Source organism: Terrapene carolina, unplaced genomic scaffold, assembly GCF_002925995.2.
Source record: "Terrapene carolina triunguis isolate 2854851 unplaced genomic scaffold, T_m_triunguis-2.0 Scaffold238, whole genome shotgun sequence".
In the NCBI taxonomy this organism is placed as follows: Eukaryota; Metazoa; Chordata; order Testudines; family Emydidae; genus Terrapene; species Terrapene triunguis.
The window spans coordinates 5,480,975-5,507,033 of record NW_020664589.1 but is presented as its reverse complement, the minus strand read 5'-3'; the positions used below and the strand labels follow the sequence as shown (position 1 = coordinate 5,507,033).

Sequence of the window (26,059 nt, the reverse complement as noted above, 5' to 3'; positions counted from 1 at the left end):
GCACAATGCAGGGCTATTTTGGCAGATGCACAGGGCGAACAGTGAGTGCTAGGAACAGGCTGTGTCCGAATTCCAGATTGGAAAGAAAGCCTCCTAGTGGGATTTTAGTTTGTCTAATTTTTGAGATCTAGTTATCAGCCACATTGCTGAACTCAAATCGTCTCACATGCTGTTCCATTGCCATGCTGGGAACTTCTTCAGACAATCTCCCGGTGGACTTCCACACAGTCACAAGGTACTCCGGGACTGGCTGATTCAGACCATTTCACATGGGCCTACGCTGTGGGACAGGTCCCCTTTTTTACCTGGAGGAGCTCCATGCAATCTGAAAGAGCGCTTGGAGCATCTATGAGTGAAAGTCAAGGATATAGCTTTTGTGGTTGCCTGAGAGCATGGAGATGGATTCCATCAACCAAATCTCTTGCTAAAGATGCTCGAAGAGGCAGGAGTGGTGAAAATTTTGAAAAAACAATATGTGAGGTCGTCTTTGCTGTCCAGACATTGTAGGTATTTGTCATGGGAGGAGAAAATTTGTATGAAGAAACTGGTGCCCTTTAAAAACATGAGCACAAAATGATTCTCTGGGAAGGAGAAATGTCATCATTCAAAGTACTGGTCTTGAAGCAAATAACTCTTAAGAAGTGATGCCTCTCTCTCTAATCCACAACTGGACAGACTCTCCCCCTCAGTTCTTTTAATACTGAAGAGCCAGTTTGTGGGAATGCAGGGGAGGTGTGCGATTCTAAAAGTCCTTCATACACCAGACATCTTATCTTCTCAAAGAACAATTGGGAAGGGAGAGGATGGAGTAGGGAAGAGAGAGCAAACTGAAGGCTGCAACCTTAGCAATCCAAAGCCAGTATTTGAAAGAAATGCCTTTCTGCACTGGAAGCAAGGCCAATCAAGATGGCTCACGATAGGACCAGGATGAAGTCCATCATTTGTGTTGGCACGGACAGTAATGTCCTTCGGTTTCTCATAACTTCCAAAAAACCTCCTTTCTTGTGGTTAACGGTACTGGCTGGGCCTCAGGAGACCTGGGTTCAGTTCCTTTGTGACCCTGAGTATGTCCTTGTGCCTCAGTTCCCTGTCTGTAAAATGGGGATAATTACACTGTCTTTCTCCCATGCTTTGTCTGTTTGTCTGGTCTATTTAGATTGTAAGCTCTTTGGGACAAGGACTGTCCCTTACTGTGTGTTGTGCAGCATAATACAGCCCCATCTCAGTTGAGGCGTCTGTGTGCTACTGTCATACAATGAATGATTACCCCAAGGCATGAGGAGATATTTCATAACTGTTCATAATCTGCACAGCAGATTTCACAGCTAGCCATCAGTGAAGAGGAGACTGTTTCGAATGAATGTCATCTTAACAATAATAATAAAGCTGGTCACTTCTTGTGTATTGAGGGAAATGGCTCCAAACAAATACAGAGCCCTAAAAAAGTAAAAGGAAAAGTGCCGATCCAGGAGCAGAGAGAGCACGTAGGGCATATGCTCACCTCAGCGCACAAAGGCTTGTGGGTAAAATACCACCCTCTGTTAAACCAGCTCATGCCCTGCTGAAGTCAATGAGGGTGTAACAGAGGGCAGATCTGAGTGTGTGTTTGTGAGGGGAAGGTGGTTACATTCCCACATATCAAGATGGCAGGGTACTCCTTCATGCAATAATTTCACTGTCCAGGAACCATGCATCCTTCCTTGGTCAAACTATTTAGTTTCCTGGTGTTGCTAGTTAGCGGGTCTGTTTTTAAGAAAGAAAGCAGACTCCGATCGGGAATAAATGCACGATCGTATCTTTAAAGAAATACACTGGTAAATGTCACCAAAAGGGGAAATCACAGAGGACACGCAGGGCTAAATTCTCAAGGGCTCTCTTGTGCCTAAAAAAGTTACATACCTGAAATCATCACCTCCACTTCCTCATCCCACTTTGGCACCTCCTCTCTTCGCCTTCCCTTCCCCCCCCAGTTTTAATCTTCCTCTCCCCCATAAAAAGAAGAGTCATACACCCCCAAGTCTCCCTCACAAGAGGAGGAGGAGGAAGAAAAATGGTGTGCGATTGCAGTGCCCTGGAAAGGGTTAAAACCCTCAGAAGCCAAAGCTCCATTTGTTTTCGTACTTACAATGAGTCCATGAACTCCAGGAGGACCGGGGGCTCCCAATTCTCCCTAAAAGGAAAGAGACCAACATGGTTACAGGCTCTTTTTAGACAAACAGAGGCTGAAAAATGGCTCAGTGTTTCAAGGTCTTGAAGGAAAAGACCAGCCTCCCCCTCGCACCCTCCCCCCCATTCCAACAGCCTGAGCAATCCAGAGCTTCCATCTTCAGAAAGCATGTTAATGAAGGAGGGCAGCCCCTCAGACAGAAGGCTACTTGTTGTTCTCCTGCAGTCCCCGCAGTTATGTGCTGAGACTGGCTTCCCCTCCTAGGAGCAGGCAGGATAAAGGGAGCGTTTCACTGGGTGTTTGGTGGGGGAGGGGCAGGTGAAGGGAGGACAGGGAAGGGGTTGCAGGTGAGAAAGGAAAGGAAAACCGGGGAGGAAGGGAACTGGACAGAGAGGAGGGCAGCCAGGGAAAAGGAAGGAGGGAAGGGGAGTTAAAAGGGATGAGCAGAGCTTGGTGGGAAGGAAATGGGAGCAGCTGCTTTAGCACTGGGAAGTGCAGGCAGGGAGGTGAGTGGGTTACAGGCAGCGACATCTAATAGTGTGTGAAGGCACGAATCGTGCCGGGAGATCTGGGTTCCCTCTCCAACTATGTCACCAGCTTCCTGTGTGACGTCAGGCAAGTCACGGCACCTCTGTGACTCAGTTTGCCCCTCTGTAAAATGGGGACAATCGTGCAACAAAACCTGTCACAAGAGACCACCTGGAAGAAAATAGGGTTGCATGGCATGTGGGGACTTCCAGTAAAGGTGGAACAGAACTGTGGTCAGTACATCTGGGGACATTTTGGGGCTGTCTCCAGTGAGGAGGTTGCTACTAAGAAGCATGATCTCTTGTGCATGCAGGGCTAAGTAGTTGCTGCATGGGGGCCCACAGAAGAGAAGAAGAGTGGGACTGAGCACAGCATGTAGCACCTCCCATTGCACGCGGGGGTCAACACCGCTGACTACTGTAAAGGGCAGGGCTAGGGCCCCTCTAGAGACAGTCCAGTAGCGGCAGCCTCTGCCTAGAGGTGCCAGGGAAGGAAGGGGACTCCTTTCAACCCCTCTTCCCGCACTTTGTACAGCTGCTGACCCCAATCTAGTCCGCAGTGTTTTGTACCCCTTCATTTCCAGAAAGGAAATGGGCTTTACTTGCAGCAGCTTCTCCGTGGGGAGGCTGGCCATACACCCCGAGCATTTTAGCAGGAATCCCTTCAGGAGTCTGCTATCGCTTCCTGGACACGCGATTGTAATAACACAGTGAAAAGCAGCACTGGCTGAGCGCTAGGACATGGGATTCTCTAGTAGATCCAGCCTATTCAGAGAGAGCAAGTAATCAGCAATAAATTGAGATGCAAACATTGTTGTAAGAGATGCCACCCTCCCTAGCACATCTCAGAGGCAGACGCAGGCACACACAGAGGTGGTACAGGTTTCAGAGTGGTAGCCGTGTTAGTCTGTATCAGCAAAAAGAACGAGGAACACTTGTGGCACCTTGGAGACTAACAAATTTATTTGAGCATAACAAATAAATGTTAGTCTCTAGGGTGCCACAAGTACTCCTGGTTCTTTTTGAGGTGGTACTGTTATAGAAGATCTGGTTGATCGTTAACTGCCCATTGGAAACTATGCATTTTGGTGTGACTGTGCCCAAACAACAGGATTCCCTAATCACTCAGTGCCCTCTACTGTTTATCATCCACTATGGATGCCCTGTGTGCAGGTAACCTCGGAAAGAGCCACCTACTCTTACTGGACTCTCAGTAACAGAGCCAACCATTTAGCAAACCAGAGATGCTGACTAGGTTTGTGGTTGAGGCACTGGGCTGGGGCTCAGGAGATATGGGCTCAATTCCCAGCTCCACCAAGCAGTTGCCATGGGACAGATTTTCAAAGGCATTTAGGCACCTAAAGAAGCAGACAGGCACTTCTGAAAAACCCCACTCGGCACCTAAGCAGATTAGGTGCCTAACTCCCATTGAGATCATGTAGCGCTCGAAAGCTGGTCTCTTTCACCAACAGAAGTCAGTCCAATAAAAGATATTCCCTTCCCTGCCTGGACTTTTAGGTGCAAAAATACCTTTGAAAATCTGGCCCTCTGTAACTTTGGGCAAGATACTTAAACCCCCTGTGCCTCAGTTCTCCATCTGAAAATGGGGATAACATTTCAATTCCACAGCGAATATTTAGACTGTAAATCTTTAGGTCTTACTATGCACATGTACAGACTTTAGCATAATCCCCCATATCAGCTGAAGCCTCTAAGGGCTACTCATACCAAAATAGTAATATATTCCTTCCCCATTGCAATTTTTATATAATCTGTGTTGGATCAGATATACCAACTCTAGACAGGCTATCAAAGAAAGTAGCCAGAATTACCCAGGATATGATGTGCACATGGTGGAAGCCATTTTTACCTAGTTCCATATAGTAAAACTCCCTTTTACTGTAAAATTAAGAGAAAATCCTGAATGGTTTCCAATACACTGCAAGGTGCCAGTTGCTTTTCTGCTTACTGTGAGCTTGTTTGGTGGAGAAAGTGAACTTTGTTGAAAGAAGAACCTACCGTGCTTAAGTGTACTGATCTATTCTGAGGAAGGAAATATGTTTATTTTATGGAAAATGGAGAAAAGGACTGTTTTTACACACACACACATATACACACACACACACACACACACACACACTAAACCCAGCCACCCTAAAATTGGTTTTCATGGTAAATTCCTTTCCTGCATACTTTGGACATCTGCTAAAGCTTTGTTCTCTTCAGTGGGATTTCAGAATCGTTGGAGCTTCTGGGATAAGGTCTCCTTTAAAAGTTTAGTAGTCATAGCCCCTTTTTGCCTGGTTCAGCTACAAGGGGAAAGATGCTCAATATTATCCACAGCGAGTATGCCTCAGGAGAAGGGGCTCTTTAGTGTCCATGGACTGAGTGAGCCTGATGCTAATTGTCAAAACACACCACAAGGTTTTCTTGCTTGGGAAGGAGAGGGAGTGTATTTCGCCGTGAGGGGGCGGTGGGTTAGTCACGCATGCCGGCCTTTCCCTGCCCTAGGAAAGGAAAGCAGAGGTTTCACCGGTGTCCTGGCTTCATCACCCTTTATCTTTTCTGGCTATGTTATCCACAACAATAGCTTGACCAGTATCAGTTCCCCAGATTTATCATCATCTCCTGCTTATGAGAGAGGGGCGCATAGCCTGGAAATCAGACTCCATGCTCTCCGGTGGTGCTTGACTCTATCCCAGGGTCAGGAGATAGATGAGGTGATCTAATTATTGTTTCCCATGTCCAGTTCCTATGATTTTACAACTAATTTAAATGGCCAGAGATCAGGGGAGTGGGGGATATGGAATGTGATGGCTCAACAGTTCTCAGGAAGCTGGCAGAAGGAGACTTGCGGTAGCCTAACTCCTTTCACACTATGAGACGAATGGAAAGAGGATGAGACGCAGACAGCGTCAGCCATCCCCATGCAGCAGCAGAGGAAGGAACAGTACAGTACGGTACAGATGCTGATGCAGCTCAGTGGATCAGACACAGGAAGGGGCAGCTCAGGACCCATGGCTGCCTGCCTGCCTGTGATTTAGCCACATATTTCACCTAGCGAACGTGGCGTATGTGTGTGTTCCACACGCAGACTTTCTGGAATTTTTCTGTGTCTGTGACTCTGCTCGTGACCTCGTGAACCTCCGTTCAAATGAGCCAAAACATTCTGTTTTCATTCTGAAATCTCTGAAGCACATTAATATTTAAAAGCCGTTGATAAGATGAAAGCAGAGCGATCCTTCTGGGTGAATTAAATGGAGAGGACATTTACTTCCCTAGGATCTCTCTAATACTTTGGGAGCTGGCATTCAGCGGCCTTTAAACACATCTTCAGAATGGGCCTTCGATGTCTTGGAAATTTAAAAGTCTGTTCTTGGAAAAGAGAACATCTCTCTGATCATAAATCAGGAGCTCAGACCTTCCTAAAGGACTGGTTGTCTTAAGGGATTGGTAATATCTATAAAGCCTTTCATTGCTAGGTCGTTGATTCAAACCTAACCCATGTAGGAGTTGCTAGAGCTCACTGAACAGTGGGGAAAAAAATGGCAAGAATATTTTTTAGGAATCAAAAACATTGAATCAACTGTGTTCAGGACTCTTATGTTTTCATTTTGCATTAAAGCTGGAGCAATCAAGCCTGACTAGCAGAAAATGCTTGCAGAAACTGAATTTTATGCTGAATGGAAATTTCAAAACGTGTGCTTTAAGGGTTACTTATACAAATCATCCAATCAGGGAACAGAAACAATACCAGTGACTTGTGTAAATAACCAGTGCAGTGTGTATTTCAAAGATCAGCCAAGAACTATTCATAAACTAATTGGGAGGAAAATTGGCAAAGACATCTAACTAATAACAAAGACAAATAACTAATACTTTACTAACTAAGACAAATAACTAATACTTTTGAGAAAGTCTGCAATCTGCTAGGAAATATTTTGTGAGCAGGAAAAAAAGCGGTGAACACATTATTTCTTATGAATTATTTTGCTCTGCTCAAACAGTGATTAAATGGTACCAACATCCAGTTGTTCAGTGGCCTATGTGAAATGAATTGGTGATCTCAGCCCAATTCCTGTGGAACAAGTCCACTTCTTAAAAACCCAGTAAGGGTAATTTGAAAATATAGGAGAGACCAAGAACTGAATGGTCTGGAGACACTTACTCCAGGTCATGGCTGGGGCAGAAGAGTAGGGAGGTGTGAAGCCATTTCCTGTGCAGTATCTGGTCCATAGATAGAAGCTCCAGAGCTAGCAATTTGGCACCTTTGAACCAGTATTTAAAATTCACTTTAAACGAAAGAGGATCTTAGAGCTTCCTCCAAGTACTCTGGACACACATTTATTAATGATCTGATGGCCGGAGACGTGTGGCAGCGTGTTAGCTCATTTACCAGCATCAGGCAAATGAGACGCAATAGAAAGGAAGATGCCAGGAGAACAACCCCTTGCACTTATAGTACAAGCTTAGGAGAGTCAGTGTTGCTAAATGCCTGCCCTGATACTCTAAGGACAGAACAGATAACAATGGGCATGTACCGTTTTCCGAAACAGTTTAGCAAACCAACTGCCTGCTTCATATCTCTGCTGTTAAACATACAGCCTTCCAGAACCCCCTAGCTGTTCCCACAAGCTGCAATGGCTAAGTGAAACCAGATCAAATGAGGAACCTGGAATTTTAAAATGAGAGAAACAAGGAGTGGCTGTAAAAGCCAAAATGTCACTTGCCAGTTTGGGGCCAATTTCCCTATGATGCTTACATAGGCCCTGATCCCAAGATCAAAGGGAGTCTCTCTATTGACTCAGTGAGCTCTGGATCAGGCCCAGATAGGGTGACCAGATGTCCCAATTTTATAGGGACAGTCCTGATTTTTGGGTCTTTTTCTTATATAGGCTCCTATTACCCACCACCCCGTCCCGATTTTTCACACTTGCTGTCTGGTCACCCTAGGCCCCGAGAGCACAAACTCTTACGGAGGATAATATTGACAATTGCACGTCAAGTCAGTTAAGAGCGACATCATTCCTCACACCAACGCTAGATTCCCTACAATTATATCCCTATGGGAAGAAAGTGCTCAACAGGACTGGGGTGCAGGAGAAGCGATGGAGGAGACAGAGAGGGAAATGGGATGCAGATGGCACTACAATGACCTGTCAACTGAAACACTGGAACTAGCAGTTTATGTAAGAGGTGGAAGGGGTTTTCAGAGGAATCTAAAACAACAAACAGACTGACAGCTGCCTGTGAACTCTCAAGACAGCTTCAGCAGAGAGCTTCCTTCAGATTCTAGGCACCCAGCACGGCATAGTACAACAGGATGTAAAATGGAGCAGCAAGAGAGAAGCAAAATATCTACTGAAGACTTTGCAACTTACTGGGTTCCCATCTACGCCTGGAGGTCCTCGTTCACCAAAATCGCCAGGAAAACCCTGAGATTGGGAGGCAAATACAAACAAATGTTGGTTATTGGCACATACTGAGAAAAGAAAACAGACAACTTAATGCTACTCCTGTTTTGCTCAGCGCGGTGTTTTGAAAGCCAGCAGGTTACAAAGCAGGTCTGAGCACAAACAGACTGCCACTTGTGGTGCTTGAGTTAAAGAGTATGATTAAAAAGACTCCCAACGCCACCAACGTACTGGAGGAACACTATACGGCCATGTGGCCGAGAACAAGGATTAAGTCTGTCCAGAGGCCAGCAGGAGGTGCTAAAGAGATAGACCACATCTGCAGCATGCTTTGCACCACTCAACCATGAGCCATACATTCAGCAGTAAGAGTCCCAAGAGGTAGAAATCAGAGGAGAAAACAGAGAAGTCTTTAGCCTTGACCATACTGTGAAAAGCACCCAGGGGTCAGCAATGGGATAGCCAGGGACAAACCAATTAATAAATCATGGTTGAAACCCGCACAGTGGTTGACCGTGGTTTGCCCTTGTATATTCTTGCAGCTAAAACCATATCTAATACTGGATCAGCTGCATCCATTCCTAACACCCTTTATCAGGAACAGACAAAAATCACAGCTTAGACAAGGCATTGGAGGCTCCAGTGAGGACAGAAGATATGTATGTGTGGGGGGAAATCAACACTTTTGCCTCTTGTATAGGTTGCTGACAGATTGTGGAGAAGCAACAGCAGTGCTACAGAAAGTCAGAGTCAGGCACCGAATGCCAGCTTTCATTCTGTTTTAAAATTAGGTCACAGCAATCTAAACAGAGAACCTTTGCTGCTTATAGCGGAAGTCTTTACTGGAATATAGGCTGAGAGAGGAAAAAGAGGGTATTAAACCAGAAGCTGCCAGTCCCATTAACATTTCTAGAGCTCTGCAAAGTGGGCTGTGTATGTCAAAGAAGAAACACCCTGAAGATCCTGTAATTCCATGTAGATGTGAAGTAATAATGAGGGTAACGAACAGAAGCTGGGGGATCCGATGCTGCCCGTGACACTGAGGGAACGTTCACACTGCAGCTGGGAGCATGCTTCCCTGCGCGGGTAGACAGGCTACCTCTGTTCAAGCTGGTGTTCTAACCATGGCGAGGTAGCACAAGTGCCAGCTTCGTTAGCTACATGAGTACACCCCCACCCAGACCCCTGGGTGTGTATTTTGGCAGTTTACCCAAGCTGCCGCTCATGCTACCCCCACTACAATGCTATGTTTAGCTCGAGCAGCAACACTGCTTGCTCAACCAGAGCTAGCTCGTCTGTCTGTCTGCGCTGGGAAGCATGTTATCAGCTGTAGCGTAGACGTACCCTGAGAGCGCTCACCCACCGGCCAGTTGGTAGGTCAGGGAATACAAAGTTTGGTCAAAGACATTTCCCCCCAGCAATACTGACTGCATACAGCATGCCCAGAAAGGCTTGCGCTTTCAGAAGGCTGCACAGAGCAGAAAAAGTCCAACGTTATCCCCCCAAGACAGGGGTGGTTTTCCTTTAAAATACAGTGGGATTTGGATTTTTCTGATCATTGCTTCTACAAGCTCTTTGGATCAGCCGAGAGTCCCAAAAGCAGCTTCCCTTTAGGGCTGATGTAGGGGCTCCCTGACTTATACCAATCAGCATGGCTTTCAGTGGAAAGGGTCAGTCTGGAAAGAGTTTTCATTGGTATTTACAGAAGGCAGGAAAGAATTCTGCACCTTTCAGGTGATGTTTGACTGCAGGAAAAGAAAGTGACAGCCCGTGGCAGTGCCAACTGGAGCTCGACTGACCCTCCTTGGCTTGAACTACTTAGAAGAACTTGGGCCCTGTCATGTTTGAGATGGCAACTGAGCTTCCCTGCACCCTGCAGGTCTGGCCCAGGAAGCTCACGGTACACAGCGATCACTCAGATTCAGCGATCCAATCTGGAGTTGTGCAAATCTCGCGACTGTAGCTCAGTGGCAATAAGGCAGGGGAGAAGAAAGCAGAACACTGTAAAGGTTGGAACCTGGCCCTTCTCTCCCTAGGCCAGAGACTGAAGAGAGGTGGGGGGAGAGGGACAATAGCCAGAGTGGAAAATACAGGCGCGTCTCCCCTTTCATGACTCAGCTTTCAGGGCGTTGTTCGCCCCTGAGCAGAGCGTAAGCACAAGGCCTAAACACTTGTGGCCTATTTTGAAGATTTGAGTGGTGCATAGGCCTTTGTATTTCACCCGCTGAATTCCCTCCCTCTAAGGTAAGAAGTTGCATGGAAAATCATTTACTTAGGGTTGATCCTGTCAGGTGCTGAGGGCCCTTGACTCTCACTAACCTTAATGAAGCTGAGGAGATCAGCTCCTACAGGATCAGACCTGAAATTCTTTTTCCTGTAGTTTCTTTAAAAGCCAATGTGGTACATTCATTTCAACGGGGGTAATTCTGCCTGCTAGAGATAAAATCAGAATTGCTGTATCCTGGAGGCTCAAACATTGTATTTAAGAGTACAGCAATTCTCATGTTCCTTTAGTAGGAAATATCTTATAGAGAGAGATGTGACATCCCCAGCATCCTGTCTCCAATATCATATGTTCCTGAGGAAGTCACAAGCCTATCCTTAATGAATCTATTGCAACACTAGCCTACAGAAGGGAAATTTCTTCCTCAACCCAGATTTTGCTCGGAAGCATGAAGAATGATGGATCTTACCATGCATAGCCTATCTAGCACAAATGCATGTGTCATTTGTATCCATATCAAAAGGACAAATCCTGGTTATGAATCTAACTAAATAAATTGCTTCTACGGGAATAACACGAGGTAGTGAGTTCCAAAAGTTAGTTACAGATACCTAAAAGAAAAACGGACTTGTTTTTGATTGTTTTTTACATTTGTCTTAAGATTCACTGAGCTCTTCCTCATTCTTGTCACATGGTGAGGGTAACTTGGAGCTCTCAATTGGCTCTCTTTACCAGTATTTTATTATTATTTGTATTACAATGGTGCCTAAAGGCCTGAATGAGATCAGGGCCCCACATCCCAAATCATTTATAATCTAAATGGACAACACAGAGGCTAGGAGAAAAAGGATTATTGGCTTAATTTTACAGATGGGGAACTCAGGCACAGAGTGATACGTAACTTGCCCATGGTCACACAGTTAGTCTGTGGCAGAGCCAGGAATTGAACCCAGCCCTTCCGAATCCTAGTCCAGTGCCTTACCCTTAATACGGACATCTTCACTCTGATACTCTGCATATCTCCTAACATTTGCCTCTCTTTTCCAAACTTTTAAATCTCTCCATGCACAGAATCCCTCCTGTTACCACCCATGGTACACCTCAACTCCAGTCAGCTGCCAGTCTGTCAGCCTCTTTCCTGCCTGGTTCTTTCTGAAATGCAGGGACCGAGATGAACCGAACTTTCACAGTGAAGACCCCCCCCGCCCCCATCAGTTTACACAATAATATTTTCAGTATTACTTGCTTTCGCCTTCTTAAGGCAGCATTAACATCTTTTGTCCACCACAGCCCATTCTGCAAATACCTAACTCAATGATACTCAGACCTCAGTGGAGCCAAAGCAGTGTGAATTCAGTTTCATTTACTACAGTACTATTCATATTTAAACAGTACGATGGGAAATATTTAGTTTATATTATATAATTCTCACAGCAAATAAGTTAATAGCTTAGTACAAGTTGATAACTTAATTGGTTAACAACATAGTAAAAGCATCCAGATTGGTTAATAACTTAGACTGGTCAATAATTAAATCACAGTGTTTTAATATCAGGAGCTGCAAAGAGCCGCAGGAGACACATTAAGAGCCACTTGTGGCTTGCAAGCCACTGTCTGAGAATCATTGCCTTCACTGAACTGAAGTTTGTATGTCTTTCCCTCAGAGGCTAGTACTTATTCGTAACCTTTCCTCCAGCAAGAGCAGTAAATGGCTCTAAGTTACACTGGAGTTACAAACCAATGAGCTGCACAGAGTTGTGTGTATCACACAGCACAGACTATGGCTATGTCTATGTGATGGGGAATGTACACTACACTACCCCATAGTGTAGAAGTAGCCTACTGTGACAGAAGGGGTTTTCCTGTCGCTGTAGGAACACCTCCTATCTGAGTGATGGTAGCTGGAAAGAATTCTTCCATCGACCTAGCTGCATATACACAGGGGGTTAGGTCAGCATAGCTACGGCACGCAGCGCTCTGGATTTTTCACACCTCTAAGCGCTGGAGTTATGTCGACTTAAATTTTAAGCACAAACCAGACCTATGCACAGGAGAGGTGAAAATGGGCCAGACTGACTCTTTACTTGCATAAACACCAAATGCTTTTGGTATAAGATCAGTTTCACAATCGAAGAGCCGAAGTCCATCATCAGAGCAATAAGATCTAACTTTTCTTCTCCTTCCTTGGTCTGCCTCGCTCTGCCAACGAGGGCTCAAGTATGGGGTATGCAGTAGCCACTACATCTAGCACACGTGTCTTCAAGGAGAAAGAAGTTGTGTTTAAGATGATTTGGGGCTTGATTTTTCCCTAGTTTTGAGCTCCACTCAGCATAGGCTTACGTGAGGCATGTCAGGGAGCCAGCTGCAGCTCACTGATTCTGTGCTGGATCAAGTTAGAGTAGCCAATGGGCTGCTCTAAATTACATCAGTGGTGTAAGACTCCTAAGGGACCTTAAGACAATTGGAGGATTAATACAGCAGAGTTCTGCCATGCCTCTTACCTGCCCCACTCCTTCCCTCCTCTGGTACACCTTATGCAATGGGGGGAATGGGGCAGGGCAGAGGCATCTGGTGCAGGAGTGAGGTCCACCAGCTTTAGAGGAGTTCTCCACAGTGAGACTCTTAGTGCCACTCAGGCAAGAGCCTAATGGAGCATCTGGCCCCTTGATTTTGTGATTATATCTGGGGCTTAAGCAGAAAGGATCAAGTTATTTAAAACAACCGTCCCCTGCCACATGTACAAATACTATGGTAATGGACGCCAATATGGAGAACCTAGACAGACACACACTCTGTAAGGAGGCTTTCAAAGAAGAAGTCACTATACAGCTCCCTTAATCCACCTATCTGGCTCCAACAGATGAAGCCCGATTGGGAGTCTGGTATGCAATGGGCTATACTATTGTGTTCTGTGGACTGCTAGATGACAGCATGGGGCGGGAGAGGGAGAGAGAAAGAGAGAGAGAGAGAGATTCCCTCCGGTTCAGCAGAGAGGAACCTCTTTGTGTACACATTCCACTGCTGGCTTGTCTCAGAGAGAAACAGATCGGGGATGGGAAGAGCTTTGAAGAAAGCGAAAGTCAGGCTCAGAATGCTGGTTCAGCTCATTTTATCTGACACGAGACTGGCAGACACACAAGAGAATAAAAAATGGGCTTTGGTAAGATCCTTGGGAGCCAGAACGTGAGGGCATAGCAGTCCTTTCCAAGCAGTGTCTCGCTTTCTCTCTCTCACACACTCTCTCTCTGGCCCCGAAGATTTTTGGTAGTTTAATTGCTGGCACTTGGCACAGCTGCATCCGACCAGCTCCATTGAATGCTATGGACAGAGGCTTCTTTGGAAAGCTGAATCTGAAGAAAACAAAATAGGATGTCCAATAGCAGCATGCCATTTGGAAACTCCATTAGTGAAACTAACACGAGTGAGACTCGGATAGTAGCACACCAATAGCAAAAAATGCAGAGAAGCCTGAAAATAAGACATCACCAGAGATTCGCTTATCTTCCAAGGGTTTGCACTAGAGATCGGTGCAGTTAGCTAATGGGATTGCGAATAACCTTAAACACCCAGGGTCAAATTCTCGCCCCAATTAAGTCAAAGGGAGTTTTGCCATTGACTTCAGTGGAGCCAAGATTTCCCCCTCTGCTGTACCAATCATCTGCAGCGTTCAGTACATGCTAGTGAGAGTGTGAAAACTGAGCCCTCTCTTGGTTGGGGTCAGGTTTCAGATTTTAAGGGAATCATTGCAAAAGGAAAAGTTGTGTGCCTTTCCAACTGGGCAATGTGTCTCCTAAGCCCGCACACAGGCCTGGCCAAGAAGCTGTGGTGAGTGCCTGCTGGAAGCAGCTTTCTGATCTCTGCAGACACAATAAATAAATAAATGAATGAATAAATAAATAAAGGGCATTCTTTAAAAAAAGCAAAAAACAGGAAAAACCAAAACTCTGCTACATGCTGAACTAATAAGGCTAACACAGGGAAAACTCGTTTCTTGATCAATAAAACAATATTGCCTTGGAATATTCTTTTGTTTACAATTTTACAACTAGTGAAGGATAACATGAATGCTCATAGAAATGAAACTGTAGCTACACTGCTGCATATTCCTTAGTGATAACTCTCCACACTCTAGTAACAGCACTCTGACTTCTGATGGTATGTCTACACTGCAACCGGGAGGTGTGATTGCAACATGTGTAGACGTACCCGAGTTAGCGCTGATTTAGCTAGATCAGAGATAGCTTGAGTAACAATAGTAGTGAAGCCATGGCAGCATTGGCGTCAGCTGCTCAAGCCCATACCCAGGATCCTGCATGGGCAGGGCTAGCCCATGCTGCCCCATGGCTTCGCCACTACTGTTACTCGAGCTCTCTTTGATCTGCATGTGCTGGAATCACACCTCCCAGTTGCAATGTAGACATGCCTTCAGAGAAAAGCACTACAGCCGTAGTTCTCAAAGTGACCCCTGGGCAACGAGAGGAAGGATGGTTCAATGGTTAGGGTGCTCGTCTGGGACTTGGACAACTCTAGGTTCAAGTCCTTGCTCAACCACAGACATCCTGTGTGACCTTGGGCAACCCACTAAAGGCTTGTCTACACAGGAAATTAACAACAATTATACCAGTATCATTAAACTGATTTGATATATACAGCTGTGGTGGTCTGAGTATTTTGTGGACAATCTTATTCTGGAATAACAGTGGCTTTGTTTTTTGTTTTTGTTTTTTGGTTCAGCTTATGCCCCTTCCAGAACAACATAAAATAAACCAGAAAAAGGCACAAGAGAGTGTCCGTATGAGGAGTTACACCCATATAATTATAATGATTTTAATTTGCACCTTTAATTTATAGCAGTGTAACTTTGACAAGCACTTAGTCTCTTTGGGTCTCAGTACCCCATCTGTACAATGGGATAACAGCACAACCCTCCCTCGCTGTGAGGATCAATGTGTTAAAGAGTGTGAGGTGCTCAGATACTGTGGTGATGTGGACCAGATACGGTAAAAAGACAGAATTCGTGTGTTGGGTAGTAAGTATCACACTGGTGCTCCAGAGAGTTAGGTAAAGATTAAAGCCCCTTTGTTATTCTGCCTTTCCCCAGCCTGGGGGAAAATAGGGCCAAAATGCCAATAAACTAAAAACCAAAACTCAAAACAGGGTTGTCAACATTTACAGCTAGAATAGCTAGGTTCAAGACAACACTCACTACCTTGACCTGGTCTTCTCCCCTTTGCCTAAATTATGCAGCCTAGGCCAATGTCTCTCAACCTTTCCAGACGACTGTACCCCTTGCAGGAGTCTGATTTGTCTCCTGTACCCCAGGTTTCACCTCACTTAAGAGCTATTTGCTTACAGAATCAGACATAAAAATACAAACGTGTCACAGCCACACTATTACTGAAAAATTACTGACTTTCTCATTTTTACCATATAATTATAAATCAATTGGAATATAAATATTGTACTTACAAGTCAGTGTATAGTATATAGAGCAGTATAAACAAATTGTCTGTAGGAAATTTTAGTTTGTACTGACTTTGCTAGTGCTTTTTCTGTAGCCTGGTGTAAAATTAGACAAATATCTAGATGAGTTGATGTACCCCCTGGAAGACCTCTGTGTACCCCAGGGGTACAAATACCCTTGGTTGAGAACAACTGGCCTAAGCCCTCCCAGATCCCAGGTGTTAATGGCAGCATGTGGTTCCCAGGTGCACGTCTTTGGACCTAAACATGTAAAATGAACCTTGGGGGAACGGGGGCAACCCAGCCTCAGAAGGAACTTAAGCACAGTGTCACAGGTACTAATTTTCCATACATGCAACAGATGTAGGGATTGCATGCAACCATCAAAGGCCCATCTCTCTACAAAGGTACAATCCACACTATGAAAAAGTTTGGAGGACCCTGTTCTACAGTATTCTAACAGCAACGGTCCAATGCATGGGAGCTTTCAATAGTAATGCCACAGTGTTTCAGACGCTTACCAAATACTGCAGTATTTTTTAAGGGGGTGAGCAGCACTGCTTTGGACCCCTGTTGTGGATTATTGCAGTACTCTGCTTTTTAACTCAGGGAAGTGCATTAGCTCCTGCGTACATCTAAGGCTATTTCCCAACTTGGCCTCTTGTTTGATCCTGCAAGGCAGTCATGTTCCACAACCTTGGTAATGCCACAAATTGGCCAGAATGCTGCAAGCAAGCAGCCAGTGGGATTAGAGGAAGATTTTGTTACTCTATCTGCTTCTTGTTCTTCCCCAGATTCTTCCTACTGCTTCCCTCTAGTGTCCTCAAGGAGTACTGCGTTGACTCGCTTCTGCTCTATTCCACTAGTATGATATACAGTACCACATTGGACACGTGGGAGAGGCAGAAAGCACTTCTTTCATAGCCTTGGTGATAAGCAAATACAGGGTGGGGCCAATAACAAGAGATTTGTGAAAAGGACTAACCAGTCTAATATAATTAAAATCCTTCTCCCGTGCCCCACAGGATAGTAAAGAAATGTATAACTTTTGTTGATGAAAATCCTACCGTTTAGGATTGTGAGCGTGTTGCAAGCAGGCTGCAGTTTGCTTCCTGAGCAGCACAGCCTGTGGAAAGTATGCTCAAGGACTGGGATTGAACAGAGAAACACCACACTGAAAAATATATATAGATATTCATCCTGCCAGCTATAGGATCCAAAGTGGGGAACTGGATGGAGGCAACAAAGGCAACAGAGCTGAGAGGAAAACATTTGAGTAACAAGTTTTGCTGGAGAAGAGCCAATGGGGATCCTCTATGGACTGCTGAAGTCAGGTATGACCAAACTTTTGGCTCTAGTTAGCAGCTGGGAAATATTAAAAAAAGCTGAATGGATTTCACATGGTCAGAGAGAAACTCCCTGAAAGAAGCACGCCGAAGTGGGGGTCAAAACCAGTGTATACAAGCGGGGGGGGGTATTGCCCTAAGGAAATGGTCGCTATCTATCTAGACATCTTTGGAATGTATATGGCCCCCATTACCTGGTGCTCATATGTGAGCAGCTCACATAACACCCTGGTGAGGCAGGGCCCTGCTATTCTCTTCATTTTACAGAGAAGTAACTGAGCCACCAAGAGGGTAAATGATTTGCACCAGGCCACCCAGGAAGGCTGTGGCACCATTGGGAATGGAGCCCAGGTCTTCAATATCCTAGGATAACCACTGGATCAGATCAGCCTTCCTCTCTGCAAAAGGCATAGCCTCGTGTGCCAGGCTTAATGAGACTTCTGGTGAGGATGGTCAGGCTCAGACAGACGGACACAAACACTATTTTCCCCTTTCCCTGTTTATATCACGGTGCCTGTTAAAATGGTGCTCAAGACCAGGTCCTCTCCTTTCACTGCTTAAAGGGACACACGGAGCAACCAGGCCTTCTTGCTATGGTTATCAAAGGGGCTCTAGAAAGACAGATAGACAGAAAGAAAAACAGAGCTCCCAGCTTCATCACTGAGATCAATGATCCTCAAGAACTAGAGGAGAATGGTAAGATGCTTTGAATCTTACACCTCCCCTAGACTTTTTCAGAGAGAGAGAGAGAGAGAGAGAGAGAGAGAGAGAGAGAGAGAGAGAGAGAGAGAGCGCACATCTGATTTTGTTTAAAACTCCTTCTCTGCTGGAGTAAGGGAGGCAATCTGGCAGCTGCTGCTTCAAAGAATCCTGGCAGGTCTTCAGGCCGATAGAATCCTTCTCCAAAAATAGGATTTTATTTTCCTGTTGGCTGAAGGTAAAGCTGCCCAAAGCACCCAGCCCTCCAGCCTTGTCTGCAAAAAGCTATGTTTGCCAGTTGGCTTCAGCCAGGTGAGCCGTTGCCCAGCAAGTCTCCCTGAAGGATGGAGTTTGTAAGTCAAACATTTTAAACAAAAAGAAGGGGAAGGCGTGCATAGAAAAAGTGGGATAATAAAATAAACAAATGGAACTTATGCTGGCAGTGTTGGTCTCTGACAGCATCCTTTGTGAACAGAACAGACATGGGCTTCTCTACAGGTGAGCATGGGGCAGTCAGGTATGTCCAGCTGCAGTTTTTAGAGGTATAAGAGCTAAGAGAAGTCACTCCACGTGGACCCTTAACACTGTACAGTCTCCTGGCTTCCCGGCTACATTCATCCATGATTTTGACTCTTCAGGAAGGACAAGAGCCTTCACCTGTACTCCTTCCAGATCTAGAACCTTAGCAACTTCCTCTTACCCAAACCATTATCTCCTTTCTGGATCCCTAGAACTGACAGGCAGTACTGCTACAATTCTGCCCCTTTGCTCCTCAGAGATAGCCATTGCGAGATGGATGCATAACCTTACTCTTCCATGTTTCATGCTCTCTCTCACAAAGAATTCACATCATCCTCTTATGTACCTAGACAGACCTCCACCTCTAAGACACATGGGAGCCATTGGAAGACTCCCATCGACTTAAATAGGGTTTGGATCAAGCCCCTAGACTGGAGGACTGAAATCCCATTGAAGTTCACTTGGGCTTCTTTGCAGTTCTGGCCTCTGATTCTTCACTCCTTCTGATCCATGCTTTGCTGCATAGGACTTTTTTCATTTTGTTGGAGCCCTAATCGACAGCTTAGACCCTAGGGTGATGGGCACTACAGAGAGACCTTAATTACCTTATATTCCTCTGCAACTTCTCTTCCAAGCATCCTAATCAGTTACTAACCAAGGTATCCAAATTATGCTGTTTTCTCCTTAAGGAACATTGTCGAGTAACGTAGACGCAAATTTTACATTTTTGAAAAAATCTTTTAAATTTGCAAGAATGTTTTCACTTTTTTTTTTAAATTTAAATTTAAATCAGTTCAGGTTTTCATTTGATCAATGAGTAAACATTTACCTGCAGGAAGGAAGGCACCAGACTGGTACCCAAGAGAACTGGGTTCAGAGTTCCCAGTTCTACCAGGAACTCCCCAGATGACCTTGGGTAAGTCACTTAATCTCTTAGTGCCTCAGTTCCCCATGAATTAAAAGAGATTATAGGCATAATAATTCTTTCCAACCTCACAGGGGTGTTCAGGGAATACATAATAAATGCTTGTGAGGCATCAGATATCAGAGTGATAGAAGCCATGTAAGTACCTAGCTAGATGGATATGGGAAACCCAAACACATTATCTTTAAAAGTGGAAAGTGAAACTAACTAGAAAGAGACCAGTGTGTCACTCCAGGCTGATGCCAGTGTTTCACGATGGTGAAACAGGCCCAGAGAGAAGTGACAATTAACAGCCCAATTTTACTGTCCAAATTGAGGCCGAAGCAGAAAGTAAAGAAACCAGAAGCAGCGGTGAAAAGTAAATTCAGTTTTTGAAATATGTCCCATCTGAACCATCTAAAGCACTACCACCAGTAACAGAAGAAATTACTTTTAAAAGAGAGACTTATTTGGCCAACAAGCAAAATGACATTAAAGAGGTTACATCTCCAACAGACAATGACAGCTCCTGAAAGACCAACAGCATAAATCATGAGCACCAATTCCTGAAACCCCTTTGTGTTCCCCGGGAGCCTCTTACTTTACTATATCCCGTTCCTGAAGCAGCCTGACTCTGCTGGGCTTGGGAGACCCAGGGTGAGGGACTGGTGCCCCACTGTGTTAGGTGCTGTACCACACTTATTCAAAACAAAATCTTTGAAAATCATGTCACCCTTCATAGCTTGCTAGCTAGGACCGGGGGCTCAGATCTGAGACTCTGTCCTCCCAGTCAGGAAAATGCTCTGCTCTAGGTCTCATTGAAGTAGGGCAAGCAATCTTGTTTAACCACAGAGGCAGCTAAAGCACAAAAAGGAAGCCAAGCTAGGCTGTAGCATAACTTTCCACTGGCATCAAACCACGTTACATAGGGGTTAGAAACCGTGTCCTAGCGAATACGTTTCTGGAACTATCTACATACTAAGCCTCTGGGGGAAGCCTTCCATCATTGCACCAATGGCAGCTAGCCCTAATCCTGCAAGAAGTTCCGCATGGGCAGACCCCCATCACCCAAAAGGAGCCCCACTGAAGTCAGCAGGGGGTCTGCCAAAGCCCAAGGCCTTGCAGCATCAGGCTCTTAGTGACACTGCTATTTATTAGGCTGCTTAAAGCAGAGTCAGCCTGAGCTGCAGAGACTAGATCCAAACCTTCCCCAAGTCTGGGCTTGCACAGATTGGGCAGTTTTAGCTCGGCCCACTCTGAAGACAGGGTGGAGCCATGACATTGGATCTTGAATGCACCCAAGTTCAGAGTAATACAGGACACCACTGGTTTTACCACTGCTCAGAACAGGTCTAGATGTCATGGTGTTAAAATTGCTGAACACCAACAGCCGGTCTACACTACAGTTACCATCACTGCTAGTACCGCAGTACCAATGAATGGTACAAGACTTCTCCAAAAAGGGCTAGTGTAGACGAGGTCTCCGTGGGTGAAGGCATTTTTAGGGTCAGTCGTAGAACACTTTTTCTCCTCCCACTACCCACATTAACTGGACAAACCATAGCTGTGATCCTGCAAATTTACCTGTAGGCATAGCGTAGGTCTACACTACAAGGGCTGCAGCAGCACAGTTGCAGCTACCCTATATAGTGTAGACACTTGCTACAGCAATGGAAGGGTTTTTTCCGTGTGGCTGCAATAAATCTGCCCCCTCGACAGGTGGTAGCTAAGACAATGAAAGAACTCGTCCGTTGACCTAGCTGCGTCTGCAGAGTGTGGTACGTCGATCTAACTACATCACACATAGCATGAAATTTTTCGCAGCCTAAGTGATACAGCTAGGTCAACCTAAGTTTTAAGTGTACACCAGACCACTGACTCTCACTCTGTGCAGAGTCCCATTGACTTCAATTGGTCGCTGTCTGTGAGAAAGGATCCATGGATGTAAGACTGAGGATGACAGACTGTGTTTAAAGGACTTCCTAGATTATGGAGCGATGCTAAAAATGGTGGTTCAAAGGTTGAGCCATTTAAGAAACTCTTTAGGGTGACTACCCAGTCCCAGACTTGAGGCTTGGCAGGTGAATGGGGGAGGAGGAGCTGATGAGCAAAGATTTGGGGGTTTAGAATATACCTTATTCTATCATATGGGATCTCAAACTGCTTTTGCATTTCTTAAAAAAAAAAGTACGTTTCCATTCCCCTCACTTTTTATTTTGAAAGCAATAGCTGCTGGATCAACATAATAAAACACTCTACAGCCAGCTGGAAATCTGCAGAGCTTGAGCCTCTAAGTATTTAAAACATTTCTTTATTATTTTTTAACTAAAATATTTTTTAAAGTAGAGTCTGGGTTATTTTTTTTTTTTTTTTAAGATGTCTTTTCTCCCCGCTCCCTCCCTGGGTCTCTGTTGCTAACTAGATTGCAGCGATGGGATAATGGAACAGATACATGGGCTGAAACCCTTGTTGGTCAATGGGAACCATTATGTTCACACACTTTATATGAGAGTGCTTTGGGCCTGATACTGAAGCCAGTAAGGCCAATGGCAAAAATCCCATTCATTTCAATGTGGGCAGCAGCAGGTTCTTAGGATCCTGCAAGAAGTTCCACGTGGGCAGACTCCCTGCACCCAAATGGAGCTCCACTGAATGGAGTCTCCCGGTGCAGTGTCAGGCCCTTCATGGCCGCCCGATTTATTAGGCTGCTAAAACACAGATGGTCTGAGCTACAGTCTAGATCCAAATGTTCCCAAAGTTAGGGCTTGCATGGATCTCATTCTGAAGACATGGAAGAGCTGTGGTGTTTGGACCCGGCTGCAGATGAGTACGGACCCAAGTGGGGAAGAGAGGTTGGTTCAGGCCCTAGTCTTCACTGGGATGAATTATATTTATTTTCATAGTCATTCCCTGCCCTTCCAGACACACGGTGAGAAGTGTCCTACCACTGTTTGTATGGGCAACAGGAGAGACTGTGTAACTTGGCATGACTGTGTCCACTTATGTTCACCACTCAGTACTCAGACTTGTCAACTTTCCTTCACCTTGTGCTGTAAAACTACCCTTCCTAACAAAAAAGAGCCTGAGATGTCCTGCTTCTCGTTATCTGGTGTGTCAAACACAGCAACGTCTTTCCATTTAGGAAGGGAGGCAGATGGCACCGGTTATTAGGTGGTCAGCAGGGAGTGGTGAATGCTTGGGCCCACAGTTGACGCATTGCTTCCTCCTGACCTAAGGGGCAGGGAGAAAAAAAAATCCACTGTGCCATGATGCTTACTGCAGACAATTAAAATATTAACTTTCTTTGTACTGAATTATAAACACAGCAGACATGAAAAACACCCTGGGAAGAAGGGCACCATCATGTTACAAGCGGAGAGTTGGCCAGCACGCAGGCCTAAACTACGGTCAGCTCATGCAAAACGGATGCCGGATTCTGCAGCTTGCCACAATGTTGCACCCTGAGGCCACTTCCGTGGGATTGCCAGAGAACTGGCAGCTTGTACGTATGCACTGTATCTTAATATAATAATACTTTGCACCTACGTAGCATTTTCCACCCATTGATCTTAAAGCACTTTACAAAGGAAAGGAGATATAATTATTCCCATTTCACACACAGGGAAACTCAGCCACACAGGGGGAAAGTGACTTTCCCCAAAGTCACACAACACGTCAGAGAGTGGATTAGAACCCACATCTCCTGACTGCCAGTCCAGTATCCCAGTCACTGGACTGTGCTGTTTCCCCATAGCTTGTGCTGACAGGCTCCCACCAATGCTCATCCTTAGGGTACATGGCACCAGTCTAACGGACCGTGAAGATGTGGTTTGATTCCTTTTTCTTTACATGGTAGTTGTATAATCCAAGCCACCTGTCAAATTATCCACTGGGAGCAGCACTTTGGTCATCACGCTGGAACTTGCCAAAGGTTTTGTAAGTGGGATGATGGGGCCGCACTGTTGATAAACCTCCCTCTTTGAAGGTTAGCTGGCACGTTGCATTACAAGTACTCTCCCAACATGCAATCTGTTAACAGCTGGCAGAACACAGCTACTTATCACAAACACACACATTACAGAAGAGCAAAGAAAATAATAGGGGAAAGCTTCTACAAAACGTTACCAGATGAGCATGGGTAGGCAGGTGGGGAGCTGAGACCTCTGTTTACCGTACTGATAATGTTCTCACTTTACTCTTACCTTGGCTTCCCAATCACAATAATTGATCTCATCCACTGATTGAGTCTTTTCATACGTGAGCTCCTTGGAGCAGGGATTTTTCTTTCATTACATTTGTACAGCACCTAGCACATCTGCCATGCCAACAAGGAACAGTGACTGCAACAGGGTCTCAGAGTGAGAGAGCATCTCAAATGTTTGGCTACATCAAAATAAACTACAGACAAATCTATTAACTGTTCAGCAATTCTCTGAACTGAACTTGGAACCTTTTGGAACGGAGATGTCAGTAGAAAAATCTCTCCCATAACACTCACTTGCACACTTGTTTAACCCATCACTTCATGGGGATTTGTTTCCTGCCCTCTGTTATCTGTGTCAAAATAAAATAAATAAATAAATAAGTAAAAAAAAATCCAGCTTGTGCCCTTCATGAGTGAAAGACCAGCCCCTGCAGAATCCAAGATCCTGTTAGACTGTGAGATGGTCTCTCAAGAGAGGTGATGAAGGCTCCGTCATTTGAGATAGACACCTTGTAACTAACAGGCCACTAGATATGCTGAAAGGAAATATGCAGCCATGATACAGCTAGGGAATAAGGTAGACAGAAGAAGGCAACAGATCTTTTCCATCTCAAGGTTGCTAGATTCCTTATCTCCTACTGGACCGGACTATCTGAACATAAATGTGAGCTTTGCTTAACTGTGTATGTAAACTGTTTGCTTATAAAGGACAGCCAAGTCCAAGCCCACCACAGGAACGTGAATGCCACAAATCACTGACAAACATTGTGAGAGAGGTGATGAGTAAATCAGGAAGGCATTCTTAATAAGAGTTAAAGATCATGAATTGGGTGAATTATTGCAGAGTTTTGAGTTGGGAATTGCACCTGAAGTGATTTTTTATTTCAAACGCCACGTGCATTTAAACAGCAAAATTTCAAGCATCAAGTGACATCAATGCCATATGAACCAAGGCTACAATTATTTAAAATTGTCCTGATCTAAATCATACCAAACCCATACAAAACCGGTACCCTTAAATGGGCTTCAATTTATGCCATTATTCTTTGGAAGATCTTTTAATTTTCCTCTCATCTTACCCTGCTCTTCATTCTTATCAGATACCGTAACTGCCATTAATAGTGCACATCCTTTGTCTACAATTTTGACTCATAAGCACTATAGCCTATTTCTTTCTGTCGCTTTTAGGTTCTTCTTTACATACAAGATTGCTCATCCCTTTCTGATTAATAATCTGCCTCAAACAGTTTGTAATTCACTTCTCATCTCCATGAATCAGATAACTCATTTTCTAGCTCTCAGAACCTCTCATCAACCTCACTTCAAGATATGGGTTTCTGCATAAGCTTCCTGCATGACACCCAAAGAGGCTCAGGGGTTGAAGTGCCAAAGCTGCTTTTGAAAATGGAACTCAGGTGCTTTTGACCATTCCCCCTTGATCTGCAATTCAATGTTCTCTGCCATGCACAGGTTTCAAGATATATTTAGTGAACTCCTACAGTGTCCACATGTCACAATCACTCTGATTACTGTATAGTAATCTAAAAGCCAACTCTCTCATGAGCCGCTACATCTCCCTGATAGAAGGTGGAGCCTCCTGTGTTTCTTTTGTTTTCTTGGTTCTCACTCTCCTTGAAAACCCACAGACTTCCTTCCAAAGATGAGACATCTCTATCCCACACAGTGAGAGATTCCTACCAGCGCCCTGGGAAAGGTGGAGAGCCATAGAATCCTCTAGGCAAAGATATTACACAGACTGCCTGCTCCACCCTGACCAACGACATCTCCCTTGTGAAGATGAGTTCTGGCCAGCTTGCCCCTCGCTCATACAAAGATAAAGCCAAAGCCTTTTAGCTCTCTCTCTGACCCCACTTCCTTTGTGCATCTGGAACTGTGCACATTCCACCCTCGGGCCAATAAAGTTACAATTTCACCCCCTTCTTTCTCTTGCCAGGACCTCATGGCCAGTTGCCCATCTGAGCACCATAAAACCCCCCCTCACTCTTAGGCTAGGTCTACACTACCCGCCTGAATCGGCGGGTAGAAATCGACCTCTCGGGGATCGATTTATCGCGTCCCGTCGGGACGCGACAATCGATCCCCGAATCGACGCTCTTACTCCACCAGCGAAGGTGGGAGTAAGAGCCGTCGACGGGAAGCCGCGGAGGTCGATTTTGCCACCGTCCTTACAGCGGGGTAAGTCGGCTGCGATACGTCGAATTCAGCTACGCTATTTGCATAGCTGAATTTGCGTATCTTAAATCGACCCCCCCAGTAGTGAAGACATAGCCTCAGTCAGTGCATTGGCAAGGATGAAGGTTTAGTAACAGCCACTTGGGTTCCCAGGCTCCAGCCTGCCCCTACAAGAGGCAGCCGTCCTCGAGACATCACAGAGTCATGTTATTCCAGTCTTCCTAGTACATGGTATTTTAATAGTAACTCTCCCCGCGCAATGCCCCAGACCTCCTCTCCTGTGCTACGGAACTCCTTGCTGCCCACACACTTTCTAAGTACACTCATCTAGTGTGTTTCTGATGCACAGTAGGAGGAGTGCAGTAGGAGGAGGAAGAGTCAGCTGAATGGCTGTTTTCA

At 45.2% G+C, this 26,059-nt stretch overlaps 1 protein-coding gene across 5 annotated transcripts in view; it reads right to left on the bottom strand.

The window, feature by feature from the left end:
- The window catches only part of LOC112101967 (collagen alpha-1(XXVII) chain), a 224,618-nt gene that overhangs the window by 122,213 nt on the left and 76,346 nt on the right, over positions 1-26,059 (bottom strand). For all 5 annotated transcript variants that reach the window (XM_026657347.2, XM_026657346.2, XM_026657349.2 and 2 more), the window contains exons 13-14: positions 8,076-8,129; positions 2,126-2,170 (exon numbers count right to left, since the gene is read on the bottom strand). In XM_026657347.2, coding sequence (XP_026513132.1) covers positions 2,126-2,170; positions 8,076-8,129 — 99 coding nt within the window. The remainder of the gene's footprint in view (positions 1-2,125; positions 2,171-8,075; positions 8,130-26,059) is intronic.